The following is a 20,087-nucleotide window of genomic DNA, read 5'->3' as shown; positions in this document are numbered from 1 at the left end:
TATAAGCCCTTCCTTAGAGCTACTATGCCCTACTATCATTTTTTGTATTTTGGAAAACTTTTACTTTTCAGGGAGTAAAGTGATGAAAGGTGAAGTTCAGCGAGCACACTCCCTGGCTCATTGAGTGACAAAAGCGGAAGCCAAACGCCAGCTGGCTTATTACCACTGTAGTCGCGAAGAAAGAGCACAGTGGTTGAGACAAAATGATGAATATGGAGAGACGTGGACCAAGGGGAGAGAGTATTTTGCAGACAAACCGCGAGATTTTTTGATAGACTCGAGGTGGAAGAAGGCAAAAGAAGGAGAGTCAAGGCTAAAAGCAAAAGCAAGTATTCGTCGATTGTCTAGTAAACGACAGTGCAATCATTGCTCCAAGAGACCCCCGTGTGGTTAATTCCCCTAACCCTCACCACCACCTTGTGATTTGGGAGCCATTATCCCCTCCACTTTGCGTACTAGGAAATTTGGGCACAGAGAGGGTAAGCAACTTGCCCCAAGTCGTATCCTCAGTAGGTGGCGTTTTGAGAATTGGGATCAGGCACACACGGAGAACCATTCCCGCTCTTAATGGAGATGAGTAAGAGCACCTGTTCTGTTCACTTTTCTGCTTCTTATCTTAGGGTTTTTACTACTCCACTCGCGCATCTTTCCCGGTCCCCACCCAACTATAGCCTTTTCATCAACCCTGTCACTGGGTAATAGAGGTGGTGGTGCTCGGAGGGGAAAAGCTTACGTCGAAACGGGTAGGGCCGAGTGGGAATTCTAGGGAGGAGCACACAGTGTGTGGTGGGGGAGGGCTAGGGGGCGGGGAGCTCCCACGCTCGGACAGTGCTCTTACGCCACGTGTGACGCAAATGAGCATTTGCGTCAGAGCCGAAGGTGGAGATGTCGTCACCACCCGCTCGGGGTTGGCCGGCGTGCCGCGAGAGGGGCGTGTTAGACCCCGCCTCTCCGGTGGGTGGGGAGTGGCAGGCCCCGCCTTGGACCCTCGGGCAGGCTGCTGCCCGTGTCTCTGCGGCGCCGGCTGCGGGACGAGCGCACGGAGCCCGGAAGGATGCGGCGCCCGCGGCGGCCTGGGGGTCCCCGGGGCTCCGGGGGGCTCCGGGCGCTCCTCTGCCTCCTGCTGCTGAGCTGCCGCCCGGGAGGCTGCAGCGCCATTAGTGCCCACGGTCAGGAGGAGAGGGGCAGCCGGGTGGAGCAGGATGGTGCCGGGGAGCAAAACTCAGCGAGGGCGGGGGCGAGGAAGTGGCTGGAAGGCGGGACGCTCGGGCAGAGTGTGTGCGGTGGGGTCCAGGCAGGCACTGTAAGCTGGGAAGACGCGAGGGCTTCTGAGAGGAAAGGGGCGTAGGCCTGGAGGTGGGGCAGGCAATACGGGGGCGGGACCTCGGAGAAGTGGGCTCGGGAAGATCGCGGGGTTGGGAAGAGGACTGGGGGTGCATATGGACAGAGGGACTTAGAGATAGGGTACAAGTCCCCGGGTGAATCAAGTCCTACCGAGGCGCCAAAGAACTGACGACCGGTGCTGAAGGGTGGAGAGGCGGGTGGGAGGAGGGCGGGCGACCCTGAGCTCGGGGCTATAGGAGTCGGGGCGTGTGCATCGGAGTCCCAGCTCCCGGTAGAAAAGCAGGCGGAGGGGAGAGTCGGGGTTTCTCTTTAAGCTTAGAGGGGCCATTGCTGTGATCTGGTCTCCAACGAGAGGGGGAGAGCCGGGGTAGGGGGCGAAAGAGGGTGAAGTGGGCAGGGTCCTCTCCACACAGCCTGGCCCGGTGCTGACTCACATCTCAGCGGACAGAGTCAGCGCTGACTCATGGGCTGGGGGAGGGTGGGGGTGGGGGGCGCGTGGGGGAGGGGGCGCAGCCCCGCCGCCTGGCGCCCTCCTGCACCACGGGCTTGGCGGCTTAATGAAGGATACTTCCTGTGGCGCTGTGCTGGTAGGGGGATAGATGAAGGCTGGAGTGGGGGAGAACTCACGTCCCGTAGAGGCTCTCCTCGCCCTGTCACCCGTCCTTCCTCCGTAACTGCTTCCGGGCGAGCCCTGGGCAGCCCGGGCTCAGGGCTTCAGCACCACGGACAGCGCCAGCAGCCCGGGGAGTGCACAGGAGGGACGGTTTGGGGAGCCTTAGAGTCACCCCACCCATTTCCCTTTCCCACACAGAGAGGAGGTGTGCTAGGGTTTTTACCTCCTCTGAGTCCCAGGCCATCATAGTTAGGATGCTCTTGGAGATTTGGGAAGGAAAGTCCCCTTTTCCTCAGAATTTGGCCACGGACTCCCCCATAGTAATTCGATGAGGCTAGAAGTGTATGATCTTACCTCCATGTGTCTGGAACGCTCCTTTTCCCCATCCCTCAGTTAGTCAAACTGAGCCTTTTAGAGAAAGAGTCCAAGACTCACAGATCCTCAAAATCCAAAGCCAAATCCTCTGTTTCCTTAAGAATACCAGGCCTCTTCCCTCCTCTCCTCTCAGCTGAAACCCTTCCTAGGATGAAACAATGGGCTCGTCTGCTCCCCCCTTTTCCAGCCTGTCCATTCATCTGCCCGTTCCGAGGGTGTGGTTTTCTGAATCTCTGCTCACCTGTCCTTCCACAGGCTGCCTGTTTGACCGCAGACTCTGCTCTCACCTTGAAGTCTGTATTCAGGGTGAGTGATGCTTGGGCATAGGATTTACAAGGTGGGGGGACACAATGAAGACTTGGGGAAGAGGCCCGGAAGGGAGGAGGGGTGCTGGGCTTGGGCAGCAGGGTGACTGGCCTGGAGGAACAGAACCCTCTGAAGCCAAGAAAGGAAGCGAGGAGAGTCCTGCCTATTTGCAGCCTGGACTTTGGAAGGCCTTTTGTTCATGCCCCTTATTAACGCAACGTTTGTGCTCTTAGATGGCTTATTTGGACAGTGCCAGGTGGGAGTGGGGCAGGCCCGGCCCCTTTTGCAAGTAACCTCCCCAGTTCTTCAGCGCTTACAAGGTGTGCTCCGAGAGCTCATGTCCCAAGGTGAGGTCTGGGTGCCGTGGAGGAAAGAGACTGGAACTTAATCAAATAAGGATGAGGGAATGAGGGGCTACCTGATTCAAGGATTTCTTTCATGGGACATTTCTATCACACTTATTCCTGGAGCCTCACCTTCCCAGACCTTGCTGGAGAAGGAGGCAAGAGAGAAGTATGGTGGAACCCTAGAGATGGGCTATGCACACTTAGGCTTTCTGGAGGAGGCCAGAGGAGGCTTCTAGAAGAAGCCACTGGAAGAGGCCCACCCGCCTCTTTAGGACCACCCCACTACCTGATATTGAATGCTCCAGAGCCATGAATTCTGGAGTCCTCGACCAGAACATCCCAACCATCCAGTTCACTCATCCAACAAGTGTTTATTGGGTACTTAACTGTGTGGCGAGCATAGCTTTAGGTACTTGGGATGTAGGAGGGAATAAAACGGACACAGATCTGTCTCCTGGAGTTTACCTTCAAGGTTGAGGGGAGGCAATACAAACAGTGTATCAAAAGGTACTAAGTGCCATGGAAAAAAATGAACATTACAGCAAGATAAAGGGACCAGAAAATAGTGAGGTAGGAAGTTGCAGTATTAAATTAAGTGATCAAGATAGACCTTATTGAGACTATGAAATTTAAACAGATATCAGGGAGGTGGAAGTGTTTTCCAGAAGGCTGTCTAGAGCAAGAGTGTTTCAAGCCAACCGTAGAGCTAGAACAAAAGCCCTGAGGTAGGAGCTTGAATCTGAGGAACACCGTGGAGAACACCTCTACGGTAGGTCTGTACAGGAGGGATAGAGGGGCAGAGTAAAGGAGGCAGCAGTGTAGGTGATGGGGAAGGCGTGCAGATCACTGTAGAGCCTCATGGGAATGTATGGATGTTGGCTTGACTCTGAGGAAAAGAAGAAACCATCATAAGGTTTTGAGCATAGGGGTGCATAATCTCACTTCTCTTTTAAAAAGATCACTCTTGCTGCTGTGTGATAGAATAGAATAGAATAGATAGATAGATAGATAGATAGATAGATAGATAGAATAGAATTTAGGGAGCCAAGGGTAGAAACAGAGAAACCATTAAAAGCTACCACCACAAGTCATGGAAAAGAGAAATGCGATGTGGAGCAGGATGGCTGCAGGGAGGTAGTGAGGAATGGCAGAATTCCGCAGGTATTTTTAAGGTAGTGAGCGTGATTTCATGAAAGAAAGGGAGGAGTGAAAGATGACTCCCAGGTTTTACTGACCAAACTGCTGGGTTGATGAAGAACATTAATTATGCAGGAGAATCAACTTGGGAGAAAGAGTGTTTAATTTTGAGTATATTGAGTTTAAACTGTCCACTCAAGTAGAGTGGGTACTTCAGACTGGGTTTTAAAAGAAAGAGAGAGATCTGGAGTGGAGGTAGAATTTGGAGTTCTTTGGTGTGTATTATAGATAGTAATTACACCCAGGAGGTGGATGAGATAATCTAAGGAGTGAGTGTTAATAAGGAAGGGCCCTAAAAGGACCTGGAGAAGGAGAGGAACCAAGAAGGGAGACTGGGAAGGGAGGGAGGTAGTGAGGCAAGTGAGACAGGAGAGACAGCAAGAGCGTGCTGTCCTAGAAGCCAAGTGAATGTATATCAGGGAGGAAGCAGTTACCAAAGGGTCACATGACAAGGGGTGGTTAAGCAAGATGTCATCTGAGAACTGACCACTGGATTTAGATATGCAGAAGTTGCTGGTGATCTTGATGAAAGCAGTTTTGTTAGAATAGTTGGGAGTAAAGCCCTGGCTGGTGTGGCTCAGTGAATTTGAGCCCTGGCCTGCAAACCAAAGGGTCACTGGTTAGATTTCCGGTCAGGACACATGCCTGGGTGGCAGGCCAGGTCCCCAGTAGGGGGTGTGTGAGAGGCAACCACTCGTAGATGTTTCTCTCCCTCTCTCTCCCTTCCTTCCCCTCTGCTAACAAAAAATAAAATCTTTTTTAAAAAAGAATAATTGGGAATAAAATCTCTAATAGAGTGAATTAAGAGGGAGCGGGAGGAAAGGAATTGGATGCAGCCAGTATAGATTACAGCTTTCAAGGAATTTTGCTATAAAGAAAGGCAAAGAAATGGGGTGATGGCGGAGGATGGGAGCTCAAGCATTGTTTTTTAAGATGGAAGAAACGGTATCATGTTTGCATGCTGATGGGAGTTTGCATGCCGTTGGGAACAGGAGAGGATGATGTGGGACATAAGAGAACTGTGAGGACGATGTTCTTGGATAGGTAATAGGGGATGAAATTTAGGGCTCAAGTGGAGGAATTGGCCTTAAATAAGAACACAGACACTTCAGCTAACGTTAACAGGCACAAAAGCAGGTGTGGATGCTGGCAGACCCCAGAAAGGGCTTAAGAGCCAGCACAGACTGTTGATCTAGGATCAGGGAAGAAGGAATGCGGGGGGAGTGGGGGGTTGCTCCTTAGAATAAGTGACTGATCTTTCCCAAGAGCAGTTTCATTGTGGGAAGACATCAAACAGGTCCGCCTCGGGATAAGATGATGGTGGTGATGGAGGAGGAGGAGGTGTGAAACGGGTTTCTAGTGTCCTAGCATTTTGCAATCATTTTCATTTCCTTGATCACATTTGATGATCATAATAGCCCCATGAAGTATATGCTATTTCCACTTTAAAAAGAAAGAAAACTAAGGTTCAGGATCACCTAAAAGGAGAAGATAGGAATAAGTGTGATCATTATAACAGTAATGGCACTTACTGGGGGTTCACTATGTGATGGGCACTGTTCTAACCATTTTGTATTGTGTTATTTTAATTAACAATCTTAGGAGGTATAAACCCCCACTTTACAGATGATAGAACTGAGACTCAGACAGGTTCAGGAAATTGCCCAAGGTCACACAATTAGTAAATGGCAGAGGGTTCAAACCCAGTTTTACTGGGCAGTCTGACTCCAAAATCTGTTCCTGAGGGTGGGAGGACAGCTCAGATCACCCACCAGCTGTCCAGACCCCCTCTCACTGCCCCTCTGCTATGCCAAACCCAATACACGGCAGGGACGGGAGTTCTGTTCTGGTCTCCACTGATGCCTGTTACTGGGCCCTCAGAGCACCCTGAGCCAACCTTACCCTGTCCTGTCCCCTGGCAGGGTTGTCCTGGCACGATGACCTCACCCAGTATGTGATCTCCCAGGAGATGGAGCGTATCCCCAGGCTTCGCCCCCCAGAGCCCCATCCAAGGGACAGGTAGGCATTCTTTCTCAGCCACTAGCACAGGCTGAGGAGTCTGTGGTCTCCCTGACGGACAGAGGGAAGGGAGAGGGACGCAGGCATCGAGGTCAGCAGGCTGGGGCATGAGCGTAAGGGGTTCAAGAATGGGCACACTCCCAGTCGGAGCTGAGTTCATCCCTGAGGATCCAGGCACCGCAGGGGTATTTTTTTGAGTGTTGTGAAAAACTGGGATGTCTGGTATTTTAAAAGAGTCATCAGAGTAGTCACCATGGAAAAATTAGAATAATTAGAAAAATTAGAATTAGACTGAAGTCTCAGTCCATTACTTAAGGCTCAGTTTCATTGTTGCACAGAATTGTATATGGTGGGAGGTAGTGCCACTGTTTTGTGGTTAGGGCCTCTGAGGGCATTGTTCAGACCCTGCAAAGCAGAGGAAAGGAAGTGAGGGCCTGGGGCATGGAGGATGATGCCAGGATGAGGTGGGCAGACTGGGGTGGGGTGCAGAGTATTAACTATTTGGACCTATATGGAGAGCCAGGTGTGGCGGGGGCGAAGGTGGGGGGGACACGCACACAGGCAGTGGGGGAAGCTGCAGCCAGAGTTTGTCCGGGGAGGCACCGGCTGCCTTCCCCTGCTGCTGTCCTCCCCCTCTCCACCCCTAGCCTCGCATTCCCCTAGCACCCGATCCCTTTCAGGGACCTAGGCATGCTTACCAGGGAGGCAACAGCTTCTGCCCCCAACTAGGCCTTCCAGCCCTTCTGCATGTTACTCTCTCCTCCACTGAGGCTGCCTCCTTTCCGAAGAGGTCAGGCTTACTCTAAGCTGCTGAGCCTGTCTGGCCCCACCAGCTCTGCTTTGTAGGCTCTGGATGCCCTTGTCCTGCACAGCCAGCCTTCTCCCTTCCCACATGCATTGTGCTTTCCTCCCCAGATCTGGCTTGGTGCCCAGGAGACCTGGTCCCACTGGGGAGCTGCTTTTACACAGTATCCCCACTGGCTCTGCTGCCCCACACCGACTTCCTCGACCTCCAGTGGGTGGGGACAGAGCTGGGGCTGGGTCCCCCCTGTCCCCAGTGCAGACTGAGCTGCTGCCCCCTCTCTTGGAGCATCTGCTGCTGCCCCCGCAGCCCCCTCACCCTGCCCTGAGTTATGAACCTACCCTGCTGCAGCCCTACCTGTTCCATCAGGTGAGCCCTGGACACTGCCCCACCCCACCCCAATCCCCCAGGCCTGATGTCTGCTCTTACCTGGATCTCTGGTTTCTCACAGTTTGGTTCCCGCGGTGGTTCCCGGGGCTCAGAGAGCTCCGCAGGGATGGGCAATGCCGGCTCCCTGTCCAAGGCTGAACCCTCCGCCCTCTTCGGCAAAACTGCCCCCAAGGGCGTGTTCGGGGCTCACTCTGCCTACTCCTATGGGGGCCCTCCAGGCCCCGTGCCTGCTCAGGTTTTCCAGGAGTCAGGCCTGCTCTACCTGGCCGAGGAGCTGCCAGTGCCCAGCAGAGCCAGGGCACCAAGCTTGCCAGGGCAAGGGGACAGCAGTCAGGCGGAGGACTCCTCAGAGGGCCGTGAGGAGGGAGGACTAGAGGGTCTCGGGGAGAAGCCTCCTTCCCCATCAGAGAAGCCAGGTAACAGAGTCCTCAGCACCTACTCCCTGCCTGTGGGGGCTGCTTTGGGGGAGCTCCTTTCTGACTGTCCCTGCACTTGTTAATTTGTCATTGAAGTCATGCCTACACTTAAGTAATGTGTGCTGACAACCAGATCCACGCCAGGCACTAGGAAGGCAGTGTGGATATGGGGGCTGCAGGTGCGGGGTGCGGGGCGCTGACATGACTTTTTCTGTTGGAGAGTCAAGATGTCCATGAACTTGGGTCTTGGCCCCAGGAAGGTCTTTCCCCCAAAGTGTGGACAAGGGCTGGAAGGGGAGGGCATTAGTGTCTCGGTATCTGCGAAAAAGCTCTTAAGTGTGCTAGTCCCTACCTACCCCCAACCCATGCATCTGAATCCCTGAAGTTCATCTTGCCAGCAGCCCTTAGCTCTGTGTCTGGCTCCCAGCAGATGCAACTCTGCAGAGACTGGCAGCAGTGCTGGCGGGCTACGGGGTGGAGCTGCATCAGCTGGCCCCTGAGCAGCTCTCCACTCTCTCGACCCTGCTGCAGCTGCTGCCCAAGGGTGCAGGACGAAATCCGGGTGAGTGTCCTGGCAGAGAGACTAGCAATGGCCTCTTGCCCCACCTCTCAAGACCAAATGTAGCAGCCTAGAGGGGAAAGGTCAGGGTCGGGAAGAGAGTTCTTTCAACACATGGGGTCATTGCCAGCAAAGGGCAGGGAGCGAGGGGTACAGGAATGAGCTGAGGAGTTAGACCAGGTAAGGACTGGAGGGTGGAAGTAATAAGAAAGAAGTCAATAGCGGGAGTGAGCAGCAATCAGGAGGCACTGAGAAGGGAGGGTGGGTGATACTGAGGACCTAAAGGGGCGTGGCCAATCAGAAGGAGAAGGCAATGTTCGTGGGTAGAGGGAGGACCACGCAAAAAGCTCTGAGAGGTGTGGCCAGTGATACAGGGATAAGTGAATAAAACAGTTCAGGCTGAAGAACAGGGACAAGAGGACGTGCTAAAGATGAGACCAATGACAGTCTCAGGCACTGGCTGAAAGGAAAGAGGCCACAGCAGAAGTAACAGGGTCAGGCCTCCAGCCCTTCCTCCTACCTGTGTCGTGTGGACCTTGGCCTTGGCCTTGTGCCCAGAGTCTTGTTTTCCTGTCTCTGCAGGAGGGGTTGTGGCTATTGGAGCTGACATTAAGAAAGTGAGTTCCCGGCACCTCTCTGACCCATACATGCCCCACGGCAGCGACCCCTTTGCTGAAATCTAAGCCCCAGGATCAGGACCCAGAATCTGTAACACCCAACCCCTCGTTTTGGGAAAACCGAGGCCCATGGACAGCGAGCCATTGCCTAAGTCTCATCTCAAGTAGATGGCAGAGCTCAGACTAGAAGCTAAAATTCTTGATTTATTGCTGTTTTCAATACAGTCATTTGAAACCATGCTCTAAGGATCCTTAGGGGAAGAGGGGAGCTGTGAGCAGGCGGGGTCCTGATGCCCCTGGAACTTGAGGAACCCTATCTGTTTCACCTCTAAGATTTTGTGGCTAAACCAAAGCCTAAAAACCATTGCCTGCCTATATCCACCATGCTCCAGAGATTCCCTCCTCTCTCCAGCCCCATCCTGGGGGTTACTACTGATCCTGTTCCACACATTTAATCCTTTGTTTATTCACCTACTTGGCTTTCTTTTCTGGGTGCCCTCTCTGTACCAAACCTTGCACTGGGCCCTGGAGATACAGAGAGAAACAGTCACCACTCTAGGGAGCTCAGGGTCCATGGAGCAGACCCCTAACACTCCCCAGCCCCGTCCCTTCCCCTCCACTGTCCAGAGACCTAGTTCTACCATCTCTTCTAAACAGACAATGGAGGAGCAGGTGCAGGGTGGAGACATGGCGGAGCCTCCATCCCCCACACCCTTTCTATCTGGATACCCCACTGTCCACCCCACGTCCAGTGAAGCCCAGCAGGTGCTGAACTCTGGATCCTCTGAGCCTCCCAAAGCTGCTGGCTCCCCCATCATGCCTGTCCTGATGGAGAAGAAAAGTCTACTGGGCCAGAGCCAGCCCACAGTTGCAGGGCGGCCTTTAGCTCGGCCATCAGCAGAGGAGTATGGCTACATTGTCACTGACCAGAAGTAAGGGCTCCAGCCTGGGGAAGCCTTCCAGCCCCTGGGGGTTGGGCTGGCCTGCCTGAAGGAAGCAGAGACTAGAAATCCAGAAGTGAGGAAGAAAGGGGGGTGGCCTTTTCAAGAAGGTGGCCAAGAGGGTCCCCACCTTCTCTTCCGCCTCCTGCCCACTCCAGGCCTCTGAGTCTGGCTGCAGGAGTGAAGCTGCTGGAGATCCTGGCTGAGCACGCGCACATATCCTCGGGCAGCTTCATCAACATCAGGTGGGGCCGGCACCTGGCTGGGGGGGCAGGGCTCCAGAAGGCAGCGTGAGTGGGGAGGTGGCTGGAGGGGCTCAGGGGAAGAAGGGAACAGTCTGAGGTGGGCTCGGAGGTGCTCCCAGCTGCACTGAAGGCACAGTCACACCCAGTCCTGCTGCTGCCCCCATCCAGTGTCTCCCTGGCCTCAAACACCCTCAGAGGGCGTCTCTGACCGGCTCCTCCAATGGGGAGAGGGTCAGAGCTGGCCTCTCTTTTAGAGTCTTGGGCCTAGGGTGGGTGAAGTAGTAACATAGCTCCTATTCGGCAGTGTGGTGGGACCAGCTCTCACCTTTCGCATCCGGCACAATGAACAGAACCTGTCTTTGGCTGATGTTACCCAGCAAGCTGGTAAATCCTTGGCCCCAGCCCTAGCCCTAGTAAGATATATCGAGGCCCGTGACTGATGCTCCCCTTGAAATACTCTAAGTCCACGTTGGCCCTGCCTGCCAACTGGCATGGGGTGGGGACCACGTGAGGCTGGAGAGAGCCTGACCTATGTCCTTTCTACAGGGCTGGTGAAGTCTCAACTGGAGGCACAGACACGGCTCCAGATTTTGCAGACGGGAGTGGGTCAGGTATGAGCTGATTGGGGAATCCATCAAAGCCCCAGAGGGCTGATACTGCCCACCAGAGATACAGGCAAACTTGACAGGAGATCCGGAACTGAAACCTCATGTATTTGGCTGGCTCGCCTGCTTCTCCAAAGCAGCGCTTCTCCAAAGCTGCGCTTCTCCAAAGCAGCCCTTCGCCATGCAGTTCTTTTTCTGGCCAGCAGATGGCCCCAGTGGCTCCTCCCTGCAGGACCAGCCTTCCATCTATGTAGGAAGGCAGCATGCTTAGCAAGAACTGGCTGAGATACCCACAGCCTTCGGAGCAATCTCTAAATTCCAAGGGACAACCTTGCACAGAAAGGACACTAAACTCAAAATATATTTCTGTTCTGCATCCAACACGGATTCCTCACAGTCTATCATTCAATGTGTTGGGTCTCTCTCTTCTCTATGTCCATTTTTGAATGCAAACACTTTTAAGTCTCTGGCAGTACATTGTGGCCAAGTTGGTCTGATGTGGATCAAGAAGGAGGGCTTTGGGGCCAGCTGAGGCCTTTGGCCCAGACACCATGCCCCTGCCCTCCCAGCTTTGCCCCAGGATTTATCCTAGCTGGGAGCATGGCGTGGGACAGGGGTGAGAAGCAGCTCCTAACTCTCCCTCCACTGAAGCCCCGCTTGTTCCCACAGAGAGAGGAGGCAGCTGCCGTCCTTCCCCGACCAGCCCGTGGAGCATCTCCCCTGCGTTCAGTGCTGCTTACTCTGGTGGCCCTGGCGGGTGTGGCCGGGCTGCTGGTGGCTCTGGCAGTGGCTGTGTGTGTGCGGCAACATGCTCGGAAACGAGACAAGGAGCGCCTGGCAGCCCTGGGACCCGAGGGGGCCCACGGTGACACTACATTTGAGTACCAGGTGTGCGACCCCAGGAGCTTGTTGAGGCAAGGGGATAGAAGGGGCTTGGGGTCCTGGATCTCACGCAGGATGAGGGCTGAGAGTTGGATGGGGTGTGAGCACCCATCCCTTGGAATGTTTGGGGGTGCTGGGGGAGTCCTGGTGGGGGTGCTGTGGGGTGTTTTGAATGGATGAGAATTGGGAGCAGGTAGTCCCTAAGTTCTTCCCAGTGCTGTGGTTTTGGGGTCCTGGGACACCACTTTATAATATATGAGGTCGTCATAGGTACCGCCCACACAGAGCAGCCCCCAAAAGGACAAGGGCCCTCGCAGAAAACTCTACCCCAGAGGAGCGGGGTGTCATTTAAAATTAATCAAGGATCAACTTAGGGACCCAGGATTGAACCCAAGATCTTGTTGGAAGCCTTCAGGAGCCCCTGGGGCTGCCCTCAATCCTTTCTCTGCAGGATCTGTGCCGCCAGCACATGGCTACAAAGTCCCTGTTCAACCGTGCAGAGGGTCCGCCGGAGCCTTCCCGGGTGAGCAGCGTGTCCTCCCAGTTCAGCGATGCGGCCCAGGCCAGCCCCAGCTCGCACAGCAGCACGCCGTCCTGGTGCGAGGAGCCTGCCCAGGCCAACATGGACATCTCCACGGGACACATGATTCTGGTCAGGACTGGGCCTGGGCCCAGAGGGGTGAGGGGACAAGGTGATGAGAGGTGGGGCTGAGAGAGTGGGCCGGAGCCAGGCGGCAGTGTCCCTGCAGGCCTACATGGAGGACCACCTGCGGAACCGGGATCGCTTGGCCAAGGAGTGGCAGGCCCTGTGTGCCTACCAAGCAGAACCCAACACCTGCGCCACTGCCCAGGGGGAGGGCAACCTCAAAAAGAATCGCCACCCAGACTTCGTGCCATGTGAGTGAGCTCTGCTGGCCAACCTGGGCCAGCCCTCTCTCAGTGGGAGCTCTGGAGGGCCTGGGGGAAGGGGCCAGGCTCCTGGCTCAGGCTGGGTGGCAGATGTGCCAGGACCCCAGTAACTGGAGGGGCACTGGGGATGGGGTGTGGGGTCTGCGCAGATGACCACGCCCGCATCAAGCTGAAGGTGGAGAGCAGCCCTTCTCGGAGTGATTACATCAACGCCAGCCCCATTGTGAGTGGCCCTGGCTCCTCCCCCGTCCTGTGCTCCATGTTTATTCTTCTCCCCTAAACTCCATTCCTGTATGATCCCTACCCATCCCACCTGAGGTCCTGGAATTGTGGGGCTTGATATCCCAGCATGGGAGTGCGGGGTTCGCAGGATCCCCCAGACCCTGGCCTTCTCCCTTTGACCAAGCCTCTTCATAGAGGCACTTCCCATCCTGGCTCATGTTGTGTCTTCCCTGTGCCCAGATTGAGCACGACCCTCGGATGCCGGCCTACATAGCCACACAGGGCCCGCTGTCCCACACCATCGCAGACTTCTGGCAGGTGGGCTCTTGGAGGAGGGGTTTCTCCAGGGGCCAGGGATTAAGAATGGAGCTTACCTGAGTCTCTGTCCCTAGATGGTGTGGGAGAGTGGCTGCACTGTCATTGTTATGCTGACCCCACTGGTGGAGGACGGTGTCAAGCAGTGTGACCGCTACTGGCCAGATGAGGGCTCCTCCCTGTACCACATATATGAGGTCAGCAGGGCCCCCGGCCAGGAGACAATGGGAGTGGGGAGAGTGGACCATAAGCATCCATACATGTGTGAATATATATGTAAGTAAACATACATGTGCACACACACATATATTCACACTGATATATCTGTGTGTGGGTGTGCCTGTCCAGTTTAGGGCCCAAAAGCATTTGTAAGGACCTATCATGAATGGCACAGACACAAAGCTATAAAACTGCTGAAACTGAGGTCAGAAGCTAAGAACCAAGAGACAGGGAAGATAAGGGAGCCCCAAGACCCTGATTAACCCTACTTTAAATGAGCCCAGTTTAGTTCTGAGGTCCCTGGAGACCAAAGTGAAGAAAAAATACCACTAGTCACACATTGCTTATGAAAAATAGGAACAAACTTCTTCATTAGAAGAGGGGACAGGGAGCGAACTTGGCTGAGGCAAGGTGGCGAAAGGAAGACCAGTGCCCAGCCAACGGGAGGTGGCCCTCCTGTAAGACCTGAGGCCAACAGAAGCTTCTCATCACCAGATGAGCACAGTAGATTTTTCACCACGAGGTGGACACTCAACACCCTTTTTAAAAAAAGGTTGTTTATTGGTCTTGCTTGTGGTTAAAGAAAAATCCCAAATGAAAATGGTACAGAATTTCAGTTTATGTGTGTGCGATACAGACACTTGGCTACACGATGCGAGGAAGAGGGAGGATATACTGGCCTCAAGAAGCTCACAATAGTTATGTCCGGGTGGCAAAGCCACCAGTTGTCCTAAGCGGTAGATAAGCAACAAGACAGCTAGGATTCTTGGGGACAGTTGGGGCAGGTGGTTGGGTGAACTTCATGGAGGATTTAGGATTTGTGGTGGCGTAAGAGGATGGGAGGATTTGGAGAGACCCTGACATGCTCTGCCCGGTCCCCACTCCCGGGCAGGTGAACCTGGTGTCTGAGCACATCTGGTGCGAGGACTTCTTGGTGCGGAGCTTCTACCTGAAGAACGTGCAGACCCAAGAGACGCGAACGCTCACGCAGTTCCACTTCCTCAGCTGGCCGGCAGAGGGCACTCCGGCCTCCACTCGGCCCCTGCTGGACTTCCGCAGGTGAGCGCCCTGGGACCCTGGGGGTCGCGGGCCGGGCAGAGCGGTGATGGGGTGTCCTCAGGCAGGCCTGGGGAAGCCCGGAGCGAGCAGCACAGGAGCAGGGGGCCGGGAGCTGGGCTCCACGCCTTCTCCCAGCCCACCAGCTCCTCCTTGCCTTAGGAGGCTGACCCTTCGGGACCCAGAGCCTGGCCTTTGACCCGCCCCCTTCCTGATGGCCTCAAAGCACAGAAGTGCCCATCCCTCCACCCCTGTGATCCAGCTCCTTTTCTGCTCTCTTAGGTCTTTGCTGTCTCCCTCTCAGGCCCTCTTTTTCTCCCTGCTGCTCTGTCTGGTTCCACTTTCACGCGCTTCTCCCAGGAGAGGCTCACCTTGTTTCTGGCTCCTCCCCTCTCTCCTCTCCCTCTCCTCGGCCCCTGCCTACTGACTCTGACTCTCCTTTTATTTCCTCCTGTCTCTCTCTTCCAGCCTCTGGTACTGTTCTCTGTGTCAGCTGTCCCCTCCCTCCTGCCCAGCTCCCGTTCTCTATGTCCCTCCATCTCTTTGCCCCTGTTTTTATTTCTCTTCCTCTCCATCTTCCCTTCTTTTTCTCTCCGGTCCCTTTCCCATCTGTCTCCCCTCCCCCCACCCTCTCCTCCTTATTTCTTCATCTCTCTGCATCGCTGTCTCACTCTTGCTCTCTACCCGCGTCTCTCCATCTGCACCTCTTTCTTGTTCTCTCCCCACCCCTTTTTCTCCACTCCCCTCCCATCTCGGCCTATTTATTCGTGCCTCTCTTTGTCTCTGTCCTCTCCCTTCTATGTCTCTATCTTCCCCTCCTTTGGTCTGTCTCCCTCTCTTTGTCCTTCCCTCTTCTGCATCTCTCTCTCTCTTTCTCTCTCTCTCTCTCTGTCTGTCTCACAGCTTCCAGTGTCATTTTTGTGATCTGCAGCTAGCATTCTCGCTCCAGTTGCATAGTCACAAAAGTGACCATTGGCAGGTGTGGCTGCGGCATGGGCAGGACAGATAGGACACGTGGCCCAGGGGCCACCCCAAAGGCTGCTGGGAGGGCTGGGGTTTGGGGGGGACACAGAGAAGAGACAGATACTACCCAAGGGGGTACCTGAGGATCTCTGGATTCTTGGGGACTCTGTGGAATGGTAGGGCTGGAAGCTGAGGGGCTTACCTGCTCTGACATGGAAGCCACAGCCAGGCTGGGCCTCCAGCGTCCACTGCTTTCCCTCCCCAGACAGGTTGCTGAGAAGCCTGTTGCCGCTGGCAGGGGCCACCCCGGCCCTGAGGCCTCCTCCTGCTTCTCTGCCCCTTGCCAGACTGGCCTGCAGTCTCTGGAGGCTGGACAGAGAGCAGAGGAGCAGAGCTGGGGGCGGGGGCCTAGGGGTAGTTTCTGAGCCTCAGGACAACGGTTTCTTACCAAGGCCCACAGGGCCTGGGGCACAGGCTTCTCTGAGTCGCCCCAGGGGCATCAGAGCTCTTTCCTGTCCCGTATTTTAAAAGTCCTCAGAGAACACGGACCCATTTTAAGAGCGCACAGATAAGCTAGAAGGTTCTGTTCCCTTGCTTTAGGCACTAGACACCCAGAATAAATGAATTGCTATTTAATAAGCATAGTATTTATTGAAGGTCAGCCAGAGGGAAGGTAAAATGATTTTTTAAAGTCTCAGAAAGTGACCCCAAGCAAGTCCATTGACCTCCCTCTCTTTCCTAACCTGTGAAATGGGGGTGATGACCCGTCCTAGTGGACTATGGCAAGAATCAATAGGATAAAGTCTGTGAAATGCAGTTTAAGTGTCTGGCACATAGCAGGGCTCAATTAATTCTAGATAGCATTTATTATCATTATTATTAAACAACTGGAAACCACTACTGAGACTTCTGTTCAACTCCAGCCCTCTGACATACACGCCAATGTGCTAGAAAACCACGTGGATTCCTATGAAACCATCCCAAGTACCTGGCCCCTGCGAGTCTGGAGGAATCAGAGTGGGGGACCACTAAGTCCCACACCTGCACTAAAACAATCCATTACCCCCAAGAAGGTCCTCCCTAGTCCTGGCCCATTGTGGGGATCAGGATTCTGCAGGTTACTCTTGAAGCAAGAAGGTTATGGTAAGCTGTGGTCAGGGCAGTAGGGAAGAGTCTGAGGTCCAAGTGGACCCCAAGTCCGCATATGACGCAACCACAGAGCCCCTGCACTGAGGTGAGGTTGATCCAGGGGATAGGCAGCGGCACAATGTTCCAAGTTGCAGGACTGTCCTCTGCTGGCCAAACCAAAGGGAGCCCGAGGGGTCGGGGGTCAGCCTGGGCAATTGTAGAGGAGGGCAGAGGGGCAAGCGGTGATGTGGCAAGACTAGCACCCTTGAACTCACCAGAAAGCCTGTCTTCCCTGTACTTCTGGCAGAAGTGGCTATTCATATTGTTCTGTACTGTCAGTAGTAGCTGCCATTTCCTAAGTACCTACTGTGTGCCAGACCTTGTCCTGAGTTCTTTACGTGGATTATCTCATGTAATCATGGTGAGAATCCTCAGGGGAAGGTCACTATTATTATCATCCCTACCCTACAGGTGAGAAAACCCAGGCTCAAAGAGGTTAAACCAGTGGTTCAGGGCCTAGTTTGGGCGCAGAGCTTGCGAGTGACAAGGAAAGCCCAAAGCTACCCATGCCACCTCCGGCCCTTTGCCTCCAGCTGACCCCTCTCTCAACCCTCCTCCTCCTCTGTCCCAGGCATGTGGGAGAAAAGAGACTGAGGCCCACAGGTGTGCATTCGGCCCACCTTTCCCTCTGCTGATGCCCCCTGACCCTCACCCATTTCTCGTTGCAGAAAGGTGAACAAGTGCTACCGGGGGCGCTCCTGCCCCATCATTGTGCACTGCAGGTGTGTGCAGGGGGCTGTGGGATGTGGTGGGGATGGGAGGGGTCCCGGCCAGAGGGCCCTGAGGTGGGGTCTTCCTCAAATTCGTCCCTCTGGTCCTACATCCTGGTGCACATCTCCCAGGCACACTGCCCACCTGTCCCCTTGATGCCTGGTGACAGTCAATAGCCCGTGGCCAAAGTCACCATGTCACGTTTTGGTTAATGGCCTATGAGCCAAGAATGGTGTTCACACGATTTTAAGGGTTAAAGGAAGAAAAGAAAATACACCACTAAGACTATACATGGCCCACAAGGTTGGGAATGTTTACCACCTGGTCATTCACACACAAAAAAAACTGTTGAACAAAAGCCTGGCCAGAGGCTGGAAGCCTATTCCCATTTCCTCTTGCTGTCTGCACCCGGGGCTGAGCCCGGGCCCTCCTTTCTCATTGGCCCACGGCCCAGTGACACCCTGTGGGTCCCAGGCTCCCAACTCAAGGCCCATTCCGGGGCCGGGTGCTATGACCGGCCAGCCCCTCATCCCCAGCTCACTGATACCCTCCCAAGCCCTAGTGTCTCCACCAGTGTCCCCTCCGCCCCAAACCTTCATGGCTCCTGCACCCCTCCCCCTTCCCACTGGCTGCTGAGCTGAGTGTCACCATATGCTGTTTCAGTGATGGCGCAGGGCGGACTGGCACCTACATCCTCGTCGACATGGTACTGAACCGCATGGCAAAAGGTGAGGCCGCCCCCGTGGTACCTGCAGCCCTGGTCCAGGCTTCACCCAGTCCTCCTAGCCTCCCACCCCAGGATGGCCCAGCTCTCTAGGTCCTGTCCTTCTCTGGACACCCCCTGAGCAACCCCATGCCCCCCACACTCAGGAGTGAAGGAGATCGACATCGCTGCCACGCTGGAGCATGTCCGTGACCAGCGGCCTGGCCTTGTCCGCTCTAAGGTGACTTCCTCCCAACCCAGACCTCACTCACTCACTGCCACCCTTCCCCAGGCAAACCAGCCACAGCCTGCCTTCCCTGCCTTCCCTCCCCCTGCCTCTGTTACCTCCTCGGAGGACTCCCCCTCCAAGTGACCTCCCAGCTCCCGTTCCTAAAGACCCCTGTGGGGCTGGAGCAGAGACCAGGCCTCCCCTGACCCTCCTCCCACTGCCCTCCCAGGACCAGTTTGAATTTGCCCTGACGGCTGTGGCGGAAGAGGTGAACGCCATCCTCAAGGCCCTGCCCCAGTGAGCCCCCAGCCGCCCAGCGGACGGCCAGGCTCCGTCCCCTTTGCCTGTGTGAGCATCCCTCTGCGCACCCACGCTTCATCCCCCCATCTGCACCTTGGCCCCCCCCAGGGCACACCCCTTCCCAGAGAAGTGTGTAAGGAAGGCAAGGGAAGTGGGAAGGGGCAGGCCCGCCCAGCCTCCCACATGCTGGAGCCCCAGGTGACCCATGGGGGAGTTGGCAGCCAGCCAGGAGGAGGAAAGTCATGGGCAGGCACCGTACCCATGGCCTTCTCCTGCCTGACCTCCCTGGCCCCCATCTTTCACCATTCTGGATGCTCCTAACATGTTTGTGGGGACACCCCGGCCCTGCCCCAGTGTAGACAAAACAGGGTGGGGGGGCCACCATGTGCAGCTCCCGCTGCTTTCCCAGCCCCTGCTGCCCACTGCCCTGGCTCGCTGACCCACACTCTGCCCCCAGCCCCCTGCCCTGTCCCTCAGCTCCTCTCCCCAGCCCCCGGCCCTCCCGCCACGTGCCACTCAACTCTCCCCCTGGCACAGGAGAACATTTCTAGAAAACTCTACTTTTGTATCAATGTGAATAAAGTTAGTGTGTTGTGTGTGCAGCTGCAACCTCGACTCCTACGTGCTTCTGTCTGCTCTGCTTCCAGACGGCAGCCCAGCCTGTCTGGAGCCGGGCTGCTGTGTTCTTGGGGTGCGCGCAGGCTCCCTGGGGTCTGGATGGGAGCTGGCGGCCAGGCCTTCGCTCTTCTGTGCTTCCTGCGTCTGTTCGGGCAGCCTCCCGGGTGCCCACATTCATTTGTTTAACCCTCAAGTTTAATCTTACACGTGAAGGGACTGTGGCACGGAACCTGCCTGAGGTAACACAACTTGTAAGAGGTGGAGTTAGGATTCGAACCCAGGCACGCTGAACCTCCTCACTGCCTTTCAGTTCTCGGGCAGCTGCTTCATGTCCTTGGGCCTCAGGAATAAATGTACATCGTGTAGGATTGAGGATAAAGTAAAACAAACTGCCTTCCACACCTTAAGCAAAAATTAGCTAAACTTGGATAGACCAAGCCTGTGAGATGTCACAGCGGACATTCACCTGGTGGCAAGGGACCCCTTCTTCCCTGTCCCTTGGCTCCCAGAACTGGCCATCTGCTATGGTCCCAGAGGAGCCCTCGCCTGTGTGTCACCCTTGGATAAAGGTGATGGACAAAGACTGAGACAGAATGAGCCTAGGGCCTGGAGCTACTTGGGACTGAGGGCCCCTTAACCTCGCCAGGGTTCAGCCCTCTCACGTGGAAAATGGGGCAGTTAACACCTGTCCCGCGCAGGGAGCGAAGGCGCCAGCGAGCAGCTGCGGTCCTCTACGCCTCACCCGGGCTCGGTTCAGGTGCGTCCACTTCAGCATGTTTGACCTCTCAAAGGCTAGAAGTTTGTCAAAACAGCCACTGCACAAACTTCAACAAATTCCCTCTAAGACAGAGGCTTGAAATTCTTTCAGGGCAGGCTGCTTCCTTTGAGAAAAATACACTGTAGGCCCTTGGGCTCTTGAAGATGAAGGCGAGCATGTCCTGGAGAGGAAGAGGGAGTTGTGGGGGGCTGCACTGCCCTGCTCGGCAGTGGACAGGT

The 20,087-nt window shown here is 55.2% G+C and overlaps 1 protein-coding gene across 2 annotated transcripts; it reads left to right on the top strand.

Moving 5' to 3' along the window:
* Positions 1-1,014: 1,014 nt before the first annotated feature.
* PTPRN (protein tyrosine phosphatase receptor type N) lies at positions 1,015-19,263 on the top strand. 2 transcript variants are annotated; one of them, XM_037029161.1, is made up of 23 exons: positions 1,015-1,169; positions 2,588-2,638; positions 2,872-2,985; positions 6,105-6,201; positions 7,117-7,372; positions 7,455-7,809; positions 8,240-8,371; positions 8,951-8,985; positions 9,643-9,917; positions 10,085-10,171; positions 10,476-10,555; positions 10,718-10,782; positions 11,446-11,664; positions 12,110-12,310; positions 12,408-12,555; positions 12,717-12,790; positions 13,030-13,107; positions 13,182-13,301; positions 14,216-14,382; positions 17,199-17,252; positions 17,905-17,969; positions 18,112-18,185; positions 18,403-19,263. In XM_037029161.1, the coding sequence occupies exons 1-23, from the start codon at positions 1,055-1,057 to the stop codon at positions 18,472-18,474; spliced, it is 2,934 nt and encodes a 977-aa protein (XP_036885056.1). In that variant the 5' UTR covers positions 1,015-1,054; the 3' UTR covers positions 18,475-19,263. The 2 variants fall into 2 exon arrangements, with proteins under 2 accessions (XP_036885056.1, XP_036885055.1); XM_037029160.1 differs by having other exon boundaries at positions 8,237-8,371.
* The last annotated feature ends 824 nt before the right edge of the window (positions 19,264-20,087 follow it).

This window comes from Sturnira hondurensis, unplaced genomic scaffold, assembly GCF_014824575.4.
Source record: "Sturnira hondurensis isolate 20B ecotype Veracruz unplaced genomic scaffold, ASM1482457v3 Scaffold0020237, whole genome shotgun sequence".
Taxonomy (NCBI): domain Eukaryota; kingdom Metazoa; phylum Chordata; class Mammalia; order Chiroptera; family Phyllostomidae; genus Sturnira; species Sturnira hondurensis.
This window is presented reverse-complemented; position numbering and strand designations above follow the sequence as displayed.